Consider the following 19,307-nt stretch of genomic DNA (forward strand, 5'->3'; position numbering starts at 1 on the left):
CTCAATACTATGAATGATTTTTACTATGTCAATTATTACAAGCTTAACGAATTAAGATACGACATGTTTTTAAAAAAATTATAACATCAGTATTTATGGATAGATAATAATACATTTTTAGTTTAAGATTTTCTTGTACGCCGAATCGTTAAAACCTTAAAACCCAAAGCCAACAGAAAGATATAATCTTCTTAACTTGTAAAACAGTTGAGTTCCAATTCCATGGCCGTCTTCCCATTTCCTAACACTTTCACTCTCACAAATACTACCGTTTCAAAGTCCTTAGCTACCCGTCTGCATGCAGCGGTTTTAGTTTCATCTACTTCCATCAAGAACACCTTAAACCCTTCCAACTTCAATACCCAAATTATCCTTTGTGGTCCCTCAAATTCACCACTTTGGACTGTCGCAGACATAGCGCAAGCCGTCGGTGGCAGCATTGTAAAATGGGGTCCTCCACTAACCATTTGTACGGATACAAGAACCATTGAACATGGCCAATGGTTATTTGCCATTGCTGGGGAAAATTTTGATGCCCAAGATTTTGTAACCCTCGAATTATCCAAAAATGGATGTGTTGGGGTTATTGGAAATCGTGTTTGCGAGAATTGGGACATGGGTTTTGTTCAGATTGATAGTGACACTGTTAAGTTCATTGCTAAAAATGGCAACTTTTGCAAGGAATGAGTTTCTTGGTAAAGTGATAGCCGTTACTGGAAGTGTTGGAAAAACTAGCACAAAAGAAAAGATGGCATTGGCTCTTGAGAGTTCAGAGAGTTGGATTTATCAGAGTTATGGGATCTGGAATAATAGGATAGGGGTTGCTTTGTCATTGATTGGGATTCCTAGGAATGTGGAGATAGCAATTTTGGAGATGGGAATGAGTCGGAAAGGAGAGATATTGGAATTGGCAAGGCTGGGGAGGCCAGATGTTAGAGTGATTCTAAATGTGGGCGCTTCTCATTTGGAGAAACTTGGAAGCTTGGACGAAGTTGCAATGGCTAAAGGGGAGATTTTGGAAGAAGCAAAGCCTGGAGATATTTGTGTTCTTTATGCTGATGATCCTCTTGTCATGAGGCTTCCTGTTCGTCCAGGAGTTAGAAGGGTAAGATAGGTTTATGTCATATTATTGGTGCTGTTTCACAAAGCTATCTTTTAAAAGTTCTTGGCCATCTCAAACTTTTGGAGACCTAAGATAACATTATATATGCGAGGCTGTCAATGTAGCATCAGGTGCGGCATTAGTGATAAATTTGTTATTGCATTGGCATTTTGTTATGTTTTCAAACTAAGAGCCACACTATATGAGGACACTTTGGTTCTTCCCCCTACCATAAACATGTTATGGTATTCCAGCAATTATTGACAGAGTATTGTGTCATTTAGCATACGTTATAATGGTTTCATGATAAAAGGTGTGAGTCTAAGTCTTTGGACAGTCTAAGCTGTATTTTTCTCCAGTTAATCTTCCTAGTCATTATTCGACTAGCTATTTTTTTTCTTTCATCTTGGTGTGCATTTCACATTGAATGCGTTTGCTGGCCCTGCAATTTGACTTTTTCCTGTGCGTTAGGTGCTCTTTGGTCAGAGTTTGGAGTGTAGTGTGATGTTCGGTTGGTAGCAGCAGAAAGCTTATGTGGTGGTCTTGGAGTGCGAGTTGACTGACAGAAAAATATGGAGATTCCAGTTTGTCAAAAGGATTACTCATTATTAAGGTAATGGGGGTTTTCCATAATGCTCTATTGGGACCAAAGGGTCTTTGAATTGTGAATGGATCCTTATTATTTGCGGCAATTCTGGGGAATAAGGCTATGTTTGGATCAGTTGAGTTCCTTTCTCACTGGACTTGCCCATCCAAACATAGCCTAAATAGAATTTAGAAACCTTTGTTTAGGAGAGATTTCTTATGGACTTTTCCCCCAAAATATTCATTTCATTTGTTTTTATAAATTATTTTGAAGATTTGATCAGCAGATACCAAAAAATCAACTGAAAAACAGGACTTTTGAATTCCTTTTTAAAAAATATGAAATTGGAATGAAAGAAGCAAGTAGTCCCTTTTTACGGTTGAAATTTTGATGAAAAGTTTACATTCTTTCTTTGAAATCCACTTGTCAAAAGTGGAGTGAATGGTCAATTGGTGCCAAAGGATTGGGCTACTGTATATTACTTTTCAATACATTCATCAGCATCATTCACGAGCGTAGGACTTACCTATGAATTGTGAAAGTCATCCTTATAGCGGTGATTAAAGTTGTATCGGAAAGTAACAGACAGAAAGTAATGTAGGGGAACCACGCCGTAGTGCCAAATGAACTCTAAGAGCTAGAACTCAAACTAGTTAACATTTTTTTGATAAATTACCAAATTTATTTATTTATTCTCTGCATAAGCTTAATGTTTTCAAATTTCCCTTCTTTCGCAACTTCTATTGCAATCTCATTGTCAAAAAAATTCAATTGAGATTAGTCACAGATGATATCAATGTCAAATTTTGTTATTATGACTTATGATTGCTTTTCCCTGCATCATTTTTTTCAGAACTTTTATTTATCAACAACCATTTCATAAAGACCAAAACTTGCTGAATGTTTCGTTTTGTACCCTGAAGTTTGGGCTTCTCTTCTTGCCTAGGATTGCATCCTTATTAGGACATTTTGTTTGTCAAGTTTTGACTTCGTTTCTTGTTTATGCATTGAGTCACATATTTCATTGTTAGATTTTCAAAAAATATAAACCACTTGAAAGTATTTATGCCCTGGATATGTAAATAGTTTGTTGGTTTCGTATCGAGAGTGGAGTTTGTGATTCCTGGTTTGGGTCTGCATCTGGCTCTTAATGCATGTCCAGCAGCAGCAGTTGTAATTTTATTGGTGTTCCTCTTTCTCAAGTTGGAAGATCCTTGTCTAGATATGTTCCTGTTAGCACGAGGTCAGAGTTTGTTGTAGCTAAAAGTGGTATCAACATAGTGAATGATGTACAATGCCAATCCTGTTAGCACCAAAGCTGCCATTGACATGTTGAAAAGCATTGATTGCGATGGAAAAAGAGTTGCTATTCTTGGGGACATATTAGAACTTGATCCTGTTGAGATGAAGTATCATGATGAGATATTAAACTATTGCCTTCATGCTCATATTAATGTAGTTGGCATTGCTGGGAAGAGGTTTCGTGTAGCAGCTGATAATATGAATTTAATTAAGAAGATAAAGATTGTACATGCTGTTGGTGCAGAAAATCTTGTTCCCAAAATCTTTAAGTGCTTGAATATAAATTATGTTGTCCTGGTGAAGGGTAGCCTAGCATGCAAATGGATAAAGTTTTTAATGAACTTAAGACGATGCACAGATTTACTCCATCTCTATCTTCGGAGAATTAGGATTGAAGACAAGAAAGAGGATAAAATTTATGATAAAAAGTACTGATAGGGAACTGAACTCTGAAACCATTTTTTATTTTATGAAAATTTCTGATACTACTAATTGCGGCATGAGCTACTGGAGAAATTGTAGGCATCACGTACATGCAACGCAAGAATAAAGTGCTATATGTCATGAACAGTGGTTGGTTTCCTTCAGGTAAATGTATCATTCTTCACTCACTTCTTTCCCTGGCTTGATTTTGTTAGAGGTTGATATGCTAAGAAATTAAAAGTGAATTATCTTATGCTATAGGTCTGAAGGTGCCTGTGATCGATCTCATATAGCTTCTTGCATTGCACGCTATTTTTGTGGCCACACAATTCGCGTACGCACAATAGGTGTATTCCTGACAATATCTAAGCATTTTCTGCTAATTAGTTTTGCGTAAATATTTGTTATAGACCTAACATGATTCCTTTTTTGGCCATTCATATAGCCAACCTTAGAGTTATAGGATATAAGGGTGGTTAGTTTTTTGTTGTTGTTATTTATCGGAGACTGAAGTACCATAATGAACTTTAAAGTTCTGAAGATGACTAAAAAATTTCATCTTACCAACTTTTTGTGTTGCCGGCGCCCCTGAAAGCTGGGCAACCTTTTTACTGCAATATCATCCACTTTGTTGAATTCATCATGCCATGTGGGGAATGAGCCTGATGTGGCAGTTATTTTTGTAATGAACATTAAAGTACGAGTCATTCTATTGTATGTTTCCTTGAGTTGACAAAACCGGCATTGGATTCGTCCTTCTTGTATTTCTTTTATGTTAAGCAAAAGCCTCACTATCATAGTTTAATTGTTGATTTGGGCATTGGAAAGCAGGTGAGGCAATCTTTAATCTGCATGGCCCTACTGCCCATTCATTTCCACCTCAGGATTACAAATTGAAGAAAAAAAGAGTGCTAAAACGATTGTATTCCAGATAAGCACATGATGACCACTAGCTTGGTTAGGTAAATTGCCTCATTTATTTGACCAATCAAGCTATACTTCATTGCCTTTTAAGAAGAGGTTTCTTCCTATCATACATTGACCCCTTCGTCAATCCTTTCATCACTTTTAGAAGTTTCCGAAGTTTGCTATCCTCGCATAGAGATCCTTTAACTGAGAGGAAAAAGGCAAAAAAAAAAAAAAAAAGGAAAAGAAAATGAAGATGTTGGCTACAATCCCTGACCTTAAAAAAAAGATCAAATGTGAAAAAGAAAAAGAAACGGCAAGAAATTTCATTGATGAATTCTGTTATTTGGAAATTTTAAACCATATTTAGCTGCTTAAATTTAGGAAATCTTAATCACTGCTAGGTGAGAGATTCAGAATTACAGAGTGCAAGCATTAAACTCCATTTCGAGTAGCGGTAGCTAAATGAGCAATCCGAAAATGTTTCAAACTGAACATGTCCGAATTTGATTTGATCAAAAAACATCAAAGATTCCAATCCAAAAACATGAATTCGAGCTTGATCTGAATTCAAAATTTATATTGAAATGCTTACATTTTTCATAAAATTTAAAAAATAACTTGATTAATTTGAACCAGGATCGGTCCAAATCAAAAGGGTTCGAAAGTAAAATAATCCAAACCGAAAATTTCCGTTCGGCACCTCTACTCTTTTAAGTATTGTAAAATGATACGAAATACCAAGATTTACTCAATATGAAATTCAACTTTGAAAGAATTACCAAGAACTCTGGAGAGAACTACTGGATGGAGTTCTCGATTCTATTTAAAAAAGAAAATGCTAGTGGGTGTGACACTTGATCTCACATGGATGACACATCTCAAAAATTTCTGCATCACTGACTGTGAAGTCACTGCATTATCATATCTTTTAGTCTGCAATTTGTTTGGTTGAGGAGGTGACCCATTTGTTTCCCAAATGTATCTTTCCTTTCTTTTCTTTCTTATCTTTGCAGTAAAGAAGGGCAGACATCAGAAAGCTACAATGCCAACTCAGAAAGTTTCAACGCCACATCCTCTTTGAGTCGGTACATTAGAAAAGAGGCAACACGTGATGTCTGTAAGGATTTTTCTCATTTTAAAAAGTTGTCTCAACTAATCAGGCTTTCTTTTTTTCTCTTTTTAAATGGGCTGCTCTGCCCATTTACAAATACTATGCTTTTCCCATAGATTTCCTGGAAGGCTTAGAAAATAATTAAAGTTAATTGAGGCAAATTAAATTAGTCAAATAAACTTCAAGGTAGTTTGACAATTTCTAATAATTCTTTTATGCGGCAAAGAGTTTTTGGACTTAATTCATTTTTTTTTTCAGAACCATTCAAACAAATTTATTTATGACAAATTTGTCCAGCAGATTAAAGCTGAGATAATAAAGAAATAAACACTCCTTTTGCCATTTAACCCAACCATCCTTTGGTAATAACTTGTCTCCATTAATTAGTGTGGTTATGATCCTTATTATTGATGTTATTAACTCAATGTTAAATGAATTATTCTGTCATTTTCTACAGATAATTTAAAATTTCTAGAAATGCAGCATTGAACATTGCACTTTGATATTAATTGTTTTGTTTTCCTTTCACCGTCTTTAAGTAAAATTTGAAAACTTGGTTAGATATTTGGTTGAAATGTTGCCGAACAAGAACCAGCCTTGTTTCATGTAGAGTTGGACTCAACTTTCTTTGCTGAACATGTTTGGAGGACTTCACAATGAAGAATTTGGACCTTACCACAAACCGAATCTTCTCATCTTTAAAATATTATCTTTTACAAGTCTATCCTCTGCCTTTATTATTTTTGATGACCAATGCTGACTCATGCAACAAAAAGTTAGATTCAACCACCACATCTGTGTCCCTTTAAATACCATTTGCCAATTACAAGATTCATCAATCATCACAAAGCATCTGTTCCCTGGTCATAGAAGCTGAAGGGCAAACTGCAAAAGAAAAGAATTCAATTTCATTCATCAAAAATGAAGAATCAGCTACTTGAACAAGTTATTGGAGTTCCAATCAAATCAACAACATACCTAGTTGAGAGAACGCCAAGGCGGTACTTGCCTGATGCTGCTGGACGATACCGCATTTCATCTTCTGCTGAAGGATCTACCACATTTAGAAAAAGTAGGTCTCCCTTTTAATCTGTCCTAATGATGGGTATAGAAATTCATAATGAAGATGTTTCAGTACTAATGGGAAAGCTTTGGAATTGCAGGCAAAGGAAATTTTGTATTTAAAAGGATGAACAAGCTAGGGAAGAAAGCCGATACTTTTGCAAATGGAGTCCGAGAGCATGGTATGAAACACTCTTATGTCTAAACATATATTATGTCTAAAGATCAACGTGAAATGAAAGCTAAAGTTATTTTTGTTACTTTTGAAACTGCAGTTAGGCTGGGGCCGAAGATCACTGAAACTGTGAAAGGAAAATTGAGTTTGGGGGCAAGAATTCTTCAAGTAGGAGGGGTGGAGAAAATTTTCAAACAATTATTTAGTGTCAGAGAAGGAGAGAAGCTGTTGAAGGCTTGCCAATGCTATTTGTCAACAACAGCAGGTCCTATAGCCGGCCTACTTTTCATCTCCTCCGCAAAGGTTGCCTTTTGCAGCGACAGATCAATCAAAATCCCTTCTCCTAATGGAGAATTCCTCAGGGTCCACTACAAGGTATATATATCTTCCTTTCCCTCTCTGTGTATATAATTTTGCACTCCTCATTCCCTGTCATGGCATCTCATGCTCTATCACTTTCATGCAGGTTTTGATTCCACTTGAGAAAATAAAGGGAGTTAATCAGAGTGAAAACATGAAGAGACCATCGCAAAAGTACATGGAAATTGTGACGGTAGATGATTTTGACTTCTGGTTTATGGGCTTCTTGAATTATCAGAAAGCTTTCAAATATCTTCAGCAGGCAATCTCCCAAAGACTAGATGATGTACAAGTCACTTTCTAGGTGGCTTAGAAATGTTTCTCCTCTGCTTCATCAGATTGTTTTGTTGATGAAACGAGGAAATGCAATCAGTCTTACAAATGTAAAAAGTTTTTCTTAATTTGAGTGTATGCTCCTTAAATCTTCGATCCAAATAAATAAATAAATAAATAAATATATATATATATATATTATAAACATCTTTGAGTGAGATAAAACCCGGAGAATAATAAACAATTGCATCAAAATTTGATTCAATCATGCAACCACAAAACTCCTTGCTACTCTTCTTGGTAGGACTATAAATTCCTTCCCTAGAATACTAGTGTAAAAGGGTTCTTTGTTGAGGTAAGGAAACATTGCAAACAAGTAGAGTAAAATGTGCCAGGAGACAGCAGAGAAGAATATTGGAGTAAATCTTAAGGTATTGAGTGCAGTGACAGGTGATAGTAGATGGTGAAGAAAGATTAAGTAGGGAAAAGAATAAAGCTGAGAAAAGGATTTTGGAAGAGAGAATTGCAAAGAGAACTGAGTAAGTTTGCCAAAAGTCTTCAAAAGTCCCTTAATGAACTATGGAAACTCCTATTTATAGGTTTTAAAAATAGAAGTTACATGTCTTGAGTATTGAATAGTAATAATAGTGAAACTAACAGTTATAAAAGGTGTTAAATATGAATAATAGTGAATAATGAGAGAATTGACTATTACAAAAAGTGTTAATGTATTGCCAATAAGAGTCTAATTAGTTTTTGGTGATAGGTATAATAAATATAGAAATTCACTATCTGTTCTAAAAGAAAAGGGGAAGCACTCATATTTTAGAGAAAGGTTAAGAGGAAACCTCTTAACTATCTCCATATCTTATCTACCAAGTCAAACTCTCTAGAACATCCCAACAGTGGAATTTACCCAAGATCTTTGCCTTATTCCGAGGTTATTTTCACTTTTTTTTTATGTGAAGTAACATTCAGTAAAGCATTTTTTACATAATAACTTCTAATGAAACAACTTTTGATGAAAGAGTTTTTGGTAAAGGTGTTAGTGTTATTTCTTGAAGAAATTGTTTTGAAAATAGTTGTTCCATGAAGGTATTGTTTTGCGAAAGAGTTGTTCCTTAAATACTTATTCTGTAAATAATTGTTTTGTGAAATAGTTGTTTCATGACTAACTGTTCCAGAAAATAACATTTACCAAAATAACCTTACCACATGTTCTAATTTAGTTTCAACTTTAACAACTTTAAAAAATTTTATAAGATTAAAATATTAATAAACAAAATCAAGTATCTACATTTTGCTCTCTGCATGAGAATTCTTAGTATAAGGAATTCTCATACATTAGTATAATGAAAGTGAAAAAGTAAAAAAAAATATGAAAAAAAATATGAAAAAAAATATGCATTCTTGTAATTTAAAGATGTATGATATAAGTTTCATGAAAAAAAATTATATATATTTTGTGGCTATAGATGTGTGGATTCATTGCCTTCTGTATGAAAATTGTTTGATGTAAATCAAAGAATGTTTCATGCATAGAATAAACAAATTTTAATGTTATTAACCAAGGAATTACCTGTTAGACAGATGGTGTATGAATGTGTGCTTCTCTAAAAAAAATAAAGAACAAGTAATGAAAGTGTTTTCATAAAAAAATAAGTGAACAAGTAGTGGAAGTGGGTCTTAAAAAAAAGGAGAATAAGTAATAAAAATGTTTTCAAAAAAAAAAAAAAACAAGTAATGAGAGTATTTTTCTAAAAAATAGGAGAAATTAAAAGGAATAGCTAATAGGGGTGTTTCCCTAAAAAATAAAAAAATTATTAAAAGAAATAGGTAAGGGAATATTTCCCTAAAAAATAAAAGAAATACTAAAAGGAATAAGTGAGGAAGTCGTTTCTCTAAAAAATTAAAAAAAAAAATTAAAAACAATAGCTAATGGAGTATTTTCCTAAAAAATAAAAAAATTAATAATAAAAGTGTTTTCCTTAAGAAAAATAGAAAAATAAGTAATGCAAGTGTTTCCCTAAAAAATAAAAGAATAAGTAATGTGAGTGTTTATCTGAAAAATAAGAAAACAAGTAATATAAATATTTCTCAAAAAAAAAATAAATAATAAGTGTTTCCCTAAAAAAAAAAGTAATGTGAATGTTTCTTTAAAAATAAGAGAATAAGTAATGAGAGTTTTTTCTTAAAAAATAATAGAATAAGTAATGAAGATGTTTTCCTAAAAGTAATGGAATAAGTAATAAGATATTTCTCTAAAAAATAAGAGAATAATTAATAAGAATGCTTCCCTTAAAAATTAAATAAAAACATAATGAGAATGTTTATTTAAAAGAACAAGTAAAATGAATATTTTCCTAAAAATAGTAAAATAAATATTTTTTTCTAAAAAAATAGAAGAATAAGTCATGAGAATACTTTTCTAAAAGAATAGGAGAAGAAATATTGTAAAATAAATCAAGTATTTTTAGGAGAACAAGCAATGAACTTCAGTTTTTTTTTTTTTTTAAAAAAAGATACCTAAAAAGCATTTGACAAATTGAATCACTTTTAAAAAAAAAAAGTTTGATTCATAAATTATTTTTTAAGATGATATGCTAGCAGTGTGGGTTTTATATATATATATATATATATATATATATATATATATATATATAATGAGAAGAGCTTCGTAAAGTAATGTATGAGAATCACTTTTTAAAAGAATGATGAATGGAAAATTTTTTATGGAAAACACTTTTAGGAAGTGTACTCTTGAAAGTGTGCTTAAGGAATACTTTTAAAGAAAAATATTTTTTATAATTTGTGTATAAAAGCAGTAATTCTTAAAAATGACATATAGAAGCTATCTTAAAATGTTAAACAAGAAGTATTTTTTAAAAGCATTTCTTGGAATAATGCAAGAAATGTGCTTTTTTTTTTAAATCTTGAAATGACGTGCAATTATGAGTTAAACATTTCTTAGGATAATGATGATATTTTTTGAGCTATTGCACAAGAAGTTTTTAATAATAAAAGGTATGCAAAAGATTTCAATTGTCAATCGATTTCTTTTGGAAGAATTTTTATATAAGAGTGAAATAGTAATTATGAGAAAATAATACAGAAGAGTTTAATGATTTTTTTTTTATAGTACTTGTATATAAGATAATGTAGTAGTAAAAAATACTATATCAATCAACTTATTTCAAGAAAAACTTGTATATGATAGTAGCATGAAACTTTCTCTTTTTAGAATAATGACAAAAGAAACTCAAGAGATCACAACATCAAATTTTTGTTTGTTGGGAAAAGCTTACAAATAAATGATGCAATGCTACAAAATTTTCTCTTTGAAATATTTTATATATGATAGTAACAAAAATAGTACAATACCATAAGACTTTTTATTGGAAGAGCTTTTACGTAAACTAAATGATATAGTAAGATTTAAGATGTTTCACTTCTTTTAGAAAGTTTCTTTTAGGAAAATTTTTAAGTTTGGAATTTAACTATTCTTTCAAATTTGTATTATCATATGTATGCACTATGCATTTTTGCTCCACTATATTCCAAAGAGTTTTTAAGCATTTTATATGCAAATTACTTTCGTAGCAAGGTGAACTTTTTAGCATATAAAAAATGTGTTACAATAATAATATATATATGATGTAGTACATGTGACTTTTTCAACTTTGGTATTAAGAAAGTCTTGATAATATTAGCATTACATTGTAATTGTAATATATCCATTATGAAGTAGATAAGGTGTATAATAGTAACATTAGTATAATTGTGTGTACGGCCAAAGAGAACTCTCTACTTCATATTAAAGAGATAACTTCTCAACCTAATACAAAGGAAATGTTCGATCTAAATAAAAGCTATGAAGCTATGGTAAAAAATTATCAAAATAATTTATATCATAGTACTTAAAATATTAAAGATAAGAAATAAACGATAAAGCTGTAGTCAATACTTCTATTTTTAATTTATAAGAGAGAGATAATTCTCAACTTGGTGTCAAAAGAGTTCATTTTATAGCAAATATAAACAATAAAGTTACGGCCAAAGAATAAGCGTATAGATGTGGCCAAGAACAACTTCAAGTTGGAGATAGTTCTCAACTTTGTACTAAGGAGGTTCATTTGATAGCAAGTATCAACAATAGAGTAACAATCGAAAAATAAGCGATAAATCTACAACCAATGAGTGATTTTCAATTTCATACTAGGGAGGTAAATTTTCAACCTAGAAAGAAAGAGATCAAACTCCACTATTTATTAAGCAGATAATTTTTTCTTAACTTAGTACTAAGAGATTAATTTTATTCAAAATAGGAAGTGTTAAATTACAGCTAATAAAAGTGGATTCAACACTACGACCATATCAACTTTGTATCTCAATTTGATTTTGAAAATTAATCTCATGCATAATTAAAGAAAGCTTTCAACATAATTTAGGGTAATAACTTTTTTCTTAAAGTTATAGAAAGGTAAACATTGTCATCACTTTCGCAATATTTGATAAAGAAGCATGCATCAGAATAGACATGTGTTGGCTTTTCTTTTTTCTCATGTTAAGCTTTTTATCAACTAATTGAAATTCTTAAATGTGTATGTACTAAATAATAATAGTAAAGAAATGCTTCGATAGTTGAAAATAATAAAAGGTAAAGATTAAATATTTGTAATTGATTAAACTTCTAAGATGAAAATATATGTTCTAACCAGATTATTGCTCCACCATTAAGTATTGTAGCAACAGGATTTTTCACATCTAGTAGAGTTGCTCATATCAGGTCCCTAGCGAAGTTCAACCTAATGCTATCATTTTTCCCCAATGAAATCACCAAAATGTAAAAAGATTTTTGGTTGAGGTGAGAAAGCATTGCAAACAAATAAAATAAGATGTGCCAAGAGACAGCATAGAGGAAGATTAGAGTAGATTTTAAGGTATTAAGTGCAGCGTCAGGTAATAGTAGGTGGTGAAATAAGACTGAGTAAAAAAAAGAATAAATCTGAGAAAAGGATTCAGGAAGAGAGAATTGCAAAGATAATTGAGTAAGTTTGCCAAAAGTCTTCAAAAGTCCCTTAATGAACTGTGAAAATTCCTATTTATATGTTTTAAGAATATGAGTTATATATCTTGAGTATTGAATAGTAATAATGGTAAAATTGACAATTATAAAATGTGTTAAATATGAATAATAGTGAATAATAGGAGAATTGACTGTTACAAAAGATATTAATGTATTATTAATGAGAGTCTAATTAGCTTTAGTGATAGGTATACTAAACATATAATTCACCATCCGTTTTGAAAGAAAAAGAAAAGCACTCATATTTTAAGGAAATGCTAAAAAGAAACCTCTTAACTATCTTCACATTTGATCCACCAAGCCAAATTCTCCAAAATATCCTAATAGTGGAATTAACCCAAAAACCCTGCCATATTCCAAGGTTAGTTTCACTTCTTTGGTGAAGTAACATTCCATAAAAGCATCTTTTGTATAATAACTTCTAGTAAAGCAACTTTTGATGAAAGGGTTGTTGATAAAGGTGTTAGTATTGTTTCTTAAGAAAGTTATTCCAAAAACAACTGTTTTGTGAAGGTATTGTTCTATGAAAGAGTCATATTGTTACTTTAATAGTTGTTTTATGAACAATTGTTCTTTGCAAGAGCTGTTCCATAAATAATGGTTTCATAAAATAATATTCACTGAAACAATCTTCTCACCTGTTTTGATTTATTTTCAACTTTAACAACTTTAAAAAAATTTATAAGAATAAAATTTTAGTAATTAAAATCAATTATCCACAACCAGAATGTGTTTGTTTTAAACAATGTTTATCATATTCTCATTTTGGGGAGATGGTATAAAATCCAAAAACCCTGGTGGTATAATTCCAAATATATATGTCTCTGTCAGTACTTCCTAGAATTATCCTTCAATAGCCATATTTCCACATCAACAAATCTTTTAGGATGTCTTTTTCTCTTATAATGGACATTGTAGACGAAGGGATAGATTCCATAAACCCCAATGCATAGAAGTGTTGAAACAGATATGTGTGGACGAATTGAATTTCTCATGAAAAAGGTCAAAACAGCCAACGAATTATGCAATTTTAACTTCTAGATCCATTGATAGACGTGGGTGAACAAAATCAATCTAAGAGTAGATCAGTTGCACTGCATTCTCCCTATTCCATAGTTGTTCTCCATGTTATAATGCCAAGAGTGTATACTTGTAAGTAAACTTCGGACTAGTTTTTACGACTCTGATGGCCTTGAATCTTATCTGTTTGTCTCAAGACTAAACTTGAGCGCTCAAAATGCCACTCCTGTCAGGAGTCAGGATGCGTTGGAAGAGTAATATACTCTCTTAAAGCAGATTGAGGATATAGATTATGGTGATATGATTATGATCACAATGCAAACAAACCAAGCCTTTACAAGAATTCACTAAACTTGATCATATATATAGCTTCTTCCTCAATGAGGTAGAGTTTTGATATACAGCTGTCTTGAGTTCTTATCCTCACAAATGAACTCATTTAAAAGTTAGAACCAGCAAGGATGATTGATTCTCTTACAATCTCTTTGAAGAAGAAGTTTGGGAAATTTAGGATCCGAGATGAGATTAATGTACCCGACTTGTAAATGCAACAGCATTGTTGTTAATACGGGAGTATGCAAAAGATTTCTCTTAAAGCGAGGGAGTCTGAAAAGTGTCACTTGTGACATACCTATCTATATGCTTTTTTTAGAATTCTTCATTTTTCATTTGGACAAAAGTTTAATTTACCATTATTGTTGCAGTTGAAAAAAAAAATTAAATTGAATAATATATAGTTTAAAAAATATGATTAAAAATTTTAAGTCAGAAAAAATATTGTAAATAATTAAAATGTCAAATTTTAAAATATAAAAGTAATATAATAAATTTTATCTTAAATACCTTTTTTTTCACCGTAAAAATATTTTTTGAAGAACTTTTTTATTTGGATTTGAAAAGCACGCTAGAGTTTCAACGTATTAGTGGTTAAGGGTTGCCTTTTCCTTGAAGCATCGGCAGTCATCTGGTCCCTCACCACCATGTCAGTTCGTTGGAATAATAAATAAGATCCATCTTCTAAGTAATCATATAAGAAGCACTTCCTTGCTTGATCGAGTAAGGCTACCGACAATGCTTTTTTTTTTTTTTAATTATATATTTTCCCCTTATCAACAAGGTTGTAATCTAGACAAGGCAAGCAGTTGCCAAGGGGTCCAGTGGAATTTGCCATGACATCAACAATAATAAATTCCTGGATCGAAAGTGCCACCCTTTTTTTTTTTTTTTGGTAAAAATAAATTTGAAGGTAAATAAATTATTTAATTTTTCATATCAAATAAGATATATTGTATTCGATAACTTAAAACAAGTGATTATAAGTCGTGCATTCGAAATAATCTCAACAAATAACCACCAATATAATTCGAATCCAAAATCTTTTCGTTGAAAAAAATAACTTTAACCGATTAAACCAAACATTTGTTCGTAAAATGCCACCCATTTTTTTCATAGTGATTGTTCTCATGGAAAATTTGTTTGGGGTACCTAATAGAAGGAAAAGCGAAAAGTAGTGGATATTTTATAAGAAATTATCTAATTAATTGCAAATGAAAATTTTAAATTTCACAAATAAAATTAATAAAATAACACATACTCTTAAAATATATTTAAAATAAATTAATTAATTAAAAAATTTACATTATCTGATTCGTTGCTAATGAAATTTTTAAATTTCATAAATAAAATTAATAAACTAACATATACTGTTAGAATATATTAAAAATAAAAAATGTAATTTAAAAAAAAAAGCATGTGACAATATTTTACCATCATTTGTAAAATTAAAAAATTATATGAACATAACTTCGTTCACGTCCAGAGAATTAACACCACTATTGCTTCACATGGTGTACTCGAAAGCTGGCAATACGCATCTCATAAACTCCAACATCAGACCCCTCCGAATTTCATCGTGGCCACAAATTAATTCAACATATCAAAATCATCCAAAATAAAACCCATAAAAGCTCTCTCTCTAGCTCTCTCTCTCTCTCTCTCTCTCTCTCTCTCTCTCTCTCTCTCTCCAAAACAAAAAGAAAAAGTTAAAGCAAAAGATTCAACCAGGTAATTGCCTAAATGGTGAAACTTAGCCCAACTCCTAGATTTGGTTAAATGGTATCCAAAGATTCAATCTTAATGGATTGGAATATGGTCCCCTACTTGTCAACGGTAAATAATCCACCGCTCCATTTATTTCCTAGTCCTATACGAATGACTGAAGTAAAACATGCGAAATTAGAGAAAATCTGGTTGGTAAGAACTTTATTGTCACGGCAAGATGCAAATAAATGGAGATCTACGAACAAATTAGAACATCATTCCATGAAGCCATGGACAAAGTAATATACATGCCAAACATACATATACATCTCAGCTTAGCAATAAACAAGTAATAGTAAACAAACATCGCTCGATCCAAGCTCTATGCATAACATGTGCAAGAACCGGAATGAATTTGCTAAAAAGCCCTCACCTGCTATAGTACTTCCACTGGCTTTGAATCCTGGTCAAATGCTTGTAACTTTTAGGACAGCTTCCTCCCTGAGTACTAAATGGTTCAAACTGTCGGGATCTTAAACAAGGACATCTGGTTCACTTAAACTTCCTGTGAAGTTCACTTTACAATACTCGGGGAACATTAATCCAGCTTCATCGCAACCTGCCTTAGTTACACGAGGGCAGGACCTAACATCAAGGTATTCCAGAGAATTGCATTGATTCAAAAGCATTCCTATTCCTGACACTGTAATCTTTGGACAGTTACTAACCTTCAAAACCTTCAAGCCAAACTCAATTTTACCATTCCTTAAATCCTGAAAAGCAGCATCTGTCACCTCCTCACAGCATCCAATGTCAAGCGCCTCTAAGTTTTTGCATTGAGTAAGAATGCAGCTCAATGAAGAGTCAGAAATGTTTAAGCACCAATCCATCCGCAAATTCCTCAGACTATTTTTACATGCTGCAGCTAATGACTTTACAGACTCATCAGACACATCCCGGCAACCACCAATTATAAGAGTTTCAAGATTTTTACAGAATTTGGATAAGGAGAATATTGACTCATCTCCCACTTTGTAACAGTCCAAAATCTTCAGTGTCTTAAGAGAAGATGAACAAGCCTCAGCAACCTTGGAAATCCCAATGTCCCCAACATTACTGCACTTATTAATGTCTAAAAACCTAATATGTTGACAACCATTTACAAGATCTGCCAGTCCAGAGTCAGTTATGTTGGTGCATCCCTGCAGGCCCAACTCTACTAGATTGTTACAATTCCTAGAAAGAGTTAGTAATAATCCATCAGTGACAAATCTGCAGCCAGCAAGATGCAGGCTCCTCAGGTCATGACAGCCCTCGGCAACAGCTGACAGTCCCTTGTCTGTTAACTTTCTGCAATGTGATACATCCAATGACTGAAGGGAAGAAAGACCACCACCAACCGATGCCAATCCTCTATCCGTTATAGCTGTCATAAAAAGAGGACGCATGCAAAATTACCCCCTTTCAGAATATAACATAGATAAGTTACAAAGCAAAATTATATAAGCAATTGCCACACATATACCAAGACGAAACAGAGACACACCCATTAAAACAGAATCAAAACCAAACATCTTTATAATTCCGCAAATTGGAACTATCAAGCAATCCGTTAAGAAATACACGCTTTTAGTAACAAAAATGAAACCATGAAAGCTACCAAAGTTTTAAATTATTGTATATAAAAAAGGAAGCTTTCCAAAACAAAAAATAAAAAGGAACATTTCCAACCAAAACAAAGAAATACCCATCAGAATAAAACCAAAGGCAAACACTTCTACCTTTACAATTCTGCAAATTGAGCACCTTCAAGCACTTGAAACCTTCAGCAATAAGGGCAAGATCAGAGTCAGTAAACCCAGGATAAAAAGACCTGGAAACCGACTGAGAGAGGTCCAGCTCCAGCACACGTGTGAACCTCTCTGCCATCTTGCTGAGCAGGTGTGGTCCCGCACGAGCGGAGAGCTTCTTTCTCTCGGCACTCTGTAGTTGCAGCCATCTCTTGCAGACCAGACCGAATACTTCCTTGTCCTTATCACTTTCCAGCCTTGACAGTATCGATCTCAGCTCATCGTCAGTCAATGTCTCGTTTATACAAACCGGAGACGCAACAGCAGCAGCCATTAAAAGGTATAGAATTGAACAAAGGTGATTATGGGGGGAGGATTTGGGGGTTAGGGTTGAATAACAAAAACCCTATATGGAAATGAGAAAAATGTAAGCCTTACATGAGTGAGAAAAATGTAAGTGGGACAAAACGCAAAGGTCGCGGTCTTGAAAATACGGACATATCCTTGATACAGGATGGATTATGGCAATTGTTGCAGGGGCTTTTTGGACTTTTCAAAAATGAAGTATAATTGTCGGTTAAGGAATCATTGTCCACTGATGATGGGGGTAATGGTGGGGTAGGGTGTTTGGTCTAATGAATGCGACCAAAAAGCTTAGGTCTGCATACAGCTGCCGATGGAAATCATAGATTCTTCGTTTTGGCCAAATCGGGTGGAGAATGCCTCATTACCGATGACCAACTAGCCTGTGGCTCCGCGAGTCAAGTGACTTCAATTTCAAGTATGCTTGGTGTTAGGGACATTTTTGAGTTAAAAAAAGCATAATTTTCTTTTACTTCAAGAAAATGGCTCACAATTAAATAAGAGATATTTTGATCATTTAATCTAAATTAACACGTATAAATACCCTCCACTTCCTATAATTAAGGGGATGAATGATTTTTTGAACTCTCTCGTTCTTTTCTTAGAGTTTTTCTCCCCAACTTTTTCATTATTATCTCTTAGCTCTTCTTTTAATCCAAATTTAATACAAACAAATAGCATACCAAATAAAAGAATTTTTTAGTTAATTTTAAAATGATACCACGAAAAAATAAAAGAGCTCTAACCTAGTTCAGTCAAAAAGTTCAAGCCCAACTAGGCTAAAGAGCTTGAACTCAACTCGACCAATGAGTTTGAACCCAAATTGACCAAAAGAGCATGGACTCAATTTGTCTAAAGAGCTTAAACTCAACTCAATCAAAAAATTTGGACTCTGCTTAGCCCTATTTGCATATCAACTTCAGAAAGATTCAACTTGACAAAATAGCTCAACTTAAAAGTTCAAAATTAACTCGATCAAAAGAGTTCAGATCTATAAAATACATTCATAAAAGCTCAACTCAACAAATTAACTCGACCAAAAGCTCAAACTCAACTTAGCCAAAAGAGCTCAGATCTATAAAATGCCTTCATAAATGTCTACATCGACAAAATAGCTTAACTGAAGAACTCGAATTCAGCTGTGTTAAAAGATCTTGAATTTACAAAATACTATCATAAAAGACCAACTCAACAAAACAACTCGACTTAAAAACTCGAACTCTGCTTGACTAAAAGAGCTCGGATCTACAAAATATCTTCATAAAGATCAAACTCAATAAAACAACTTAGCCAAAAAATTTGAACTCAACTTAACCAAAAGAACTCGGATATACAAAATGCTTTCATAAAGTCTCAACTCAACAAAATAGTTCGACCAAAGAGCTTAATCTTCGCTCAATCAAAAAAGCTTAGATCTATAAAATACCTTCATAAAGGCCTAATTCGATAAAATAGCTTGACCAATGAGCTTAAACTCAACTAGACGAAAAAAGCTTGTTTTAGTAAATTACCTTTGTAAAGGCTTAGCTTGATCACCTCACCCAAAAAGCTGATCTTGGTAAATTGCTTTCATAAAAACTTAACACAGTCACCTCGATCAAATAGCTTATCTTGATAAAATACTTTCATAAAGGTTTAGCTTGATCACTTCAACCAAAGAGTTCATCTTAGTAAAATATCTTTATAAAAGCTTAACTCGATCACT

The 19,307-nt window shown here is 32.6% G+C and overlaps 2 protein-coding genes and 1 pseudogene across 3 annotated transcripts; 2 read left to right on the plus strand and 1 right to left on the minus strand.

The window, feature by feature from the left end:
* The first annotated feature begins 107 nt into the window (after positions 1-107).
* On the plus strand, positions 108-4,656 carry LOC111308388 (uncharacterized; annotated as a pseudogene). Its single transcript, XR_016327005.1, has 3 exons — positions 108-1,105; positions 1,574-1,690; positions 2,797-4,656. The product of XR_016327005.1 is annotated as an uncharacterized LOC111308388 (transcript).
* Positions 4,657-6,263: 1,607 nt separating this feature from the next.
* Positions 6,264-7,508, plus strand: LOC111308389 (putative GEM-like protein 8). Its single transcript, XM_022906709.2, has 4 exons — positions 6,264-6,505; positions 6,597-6,677; positions 6,771-7,045; positions 7,137-7,508. The coding sequence occupies exons 1-4, from the start codon at positions 6,355-6,357 to the stop codon at positions 7,332-7,334; spliced, it is 705 nt and encodes a 234-aa protein (XP_022762444.2). The 5' UTR covers positions 6,264-6,354; the 3' UTR covers positions 7,335-7,508.
* An 8,180-nt stretch (positions 7,509-15,688) lies between these two features.
* On the minus strand, positions 15,689-17,674 carry LOC111309201 (uncharacterized). The gene is made up of 2 exons (XM_089749337.1): positions 17,231-17,674; positions 15,689-16,875 (listed from the first exon to the last, which is right to left on the minus strand). The coding sequence occupies exons 1-2, from the start codon at positions 17,571-17,573 to the stop codon at positions 15,983-15,985; spliced, it is 1,236 nt and encodes a 411-aa protein (XP_089605463.1). The 5' UTR covers positions 17,574-17,674; the 3' UTR covers positions 15,689-15,982.
* Positions 17,675-19,307: the final 1,633 nt, after the last annotated feature.

The sequence above is a fragment of the Durio zibethinus genome, chromosome 2 (assembly GCF_047325235.1).
Source record: "Durio zibethinus cultivar Kanyao isolate XHJ-2024 chromosome 2, ASM4732523v1, whole genome shotgun sequence".
Taxonomy (NCBI): domain Eukaryota; kingdom Viridiplantae; phylum Streptophyta; class Magnoliopsida; order Malvales; family Malvaceae; genus Durio; species Durio zibethinus.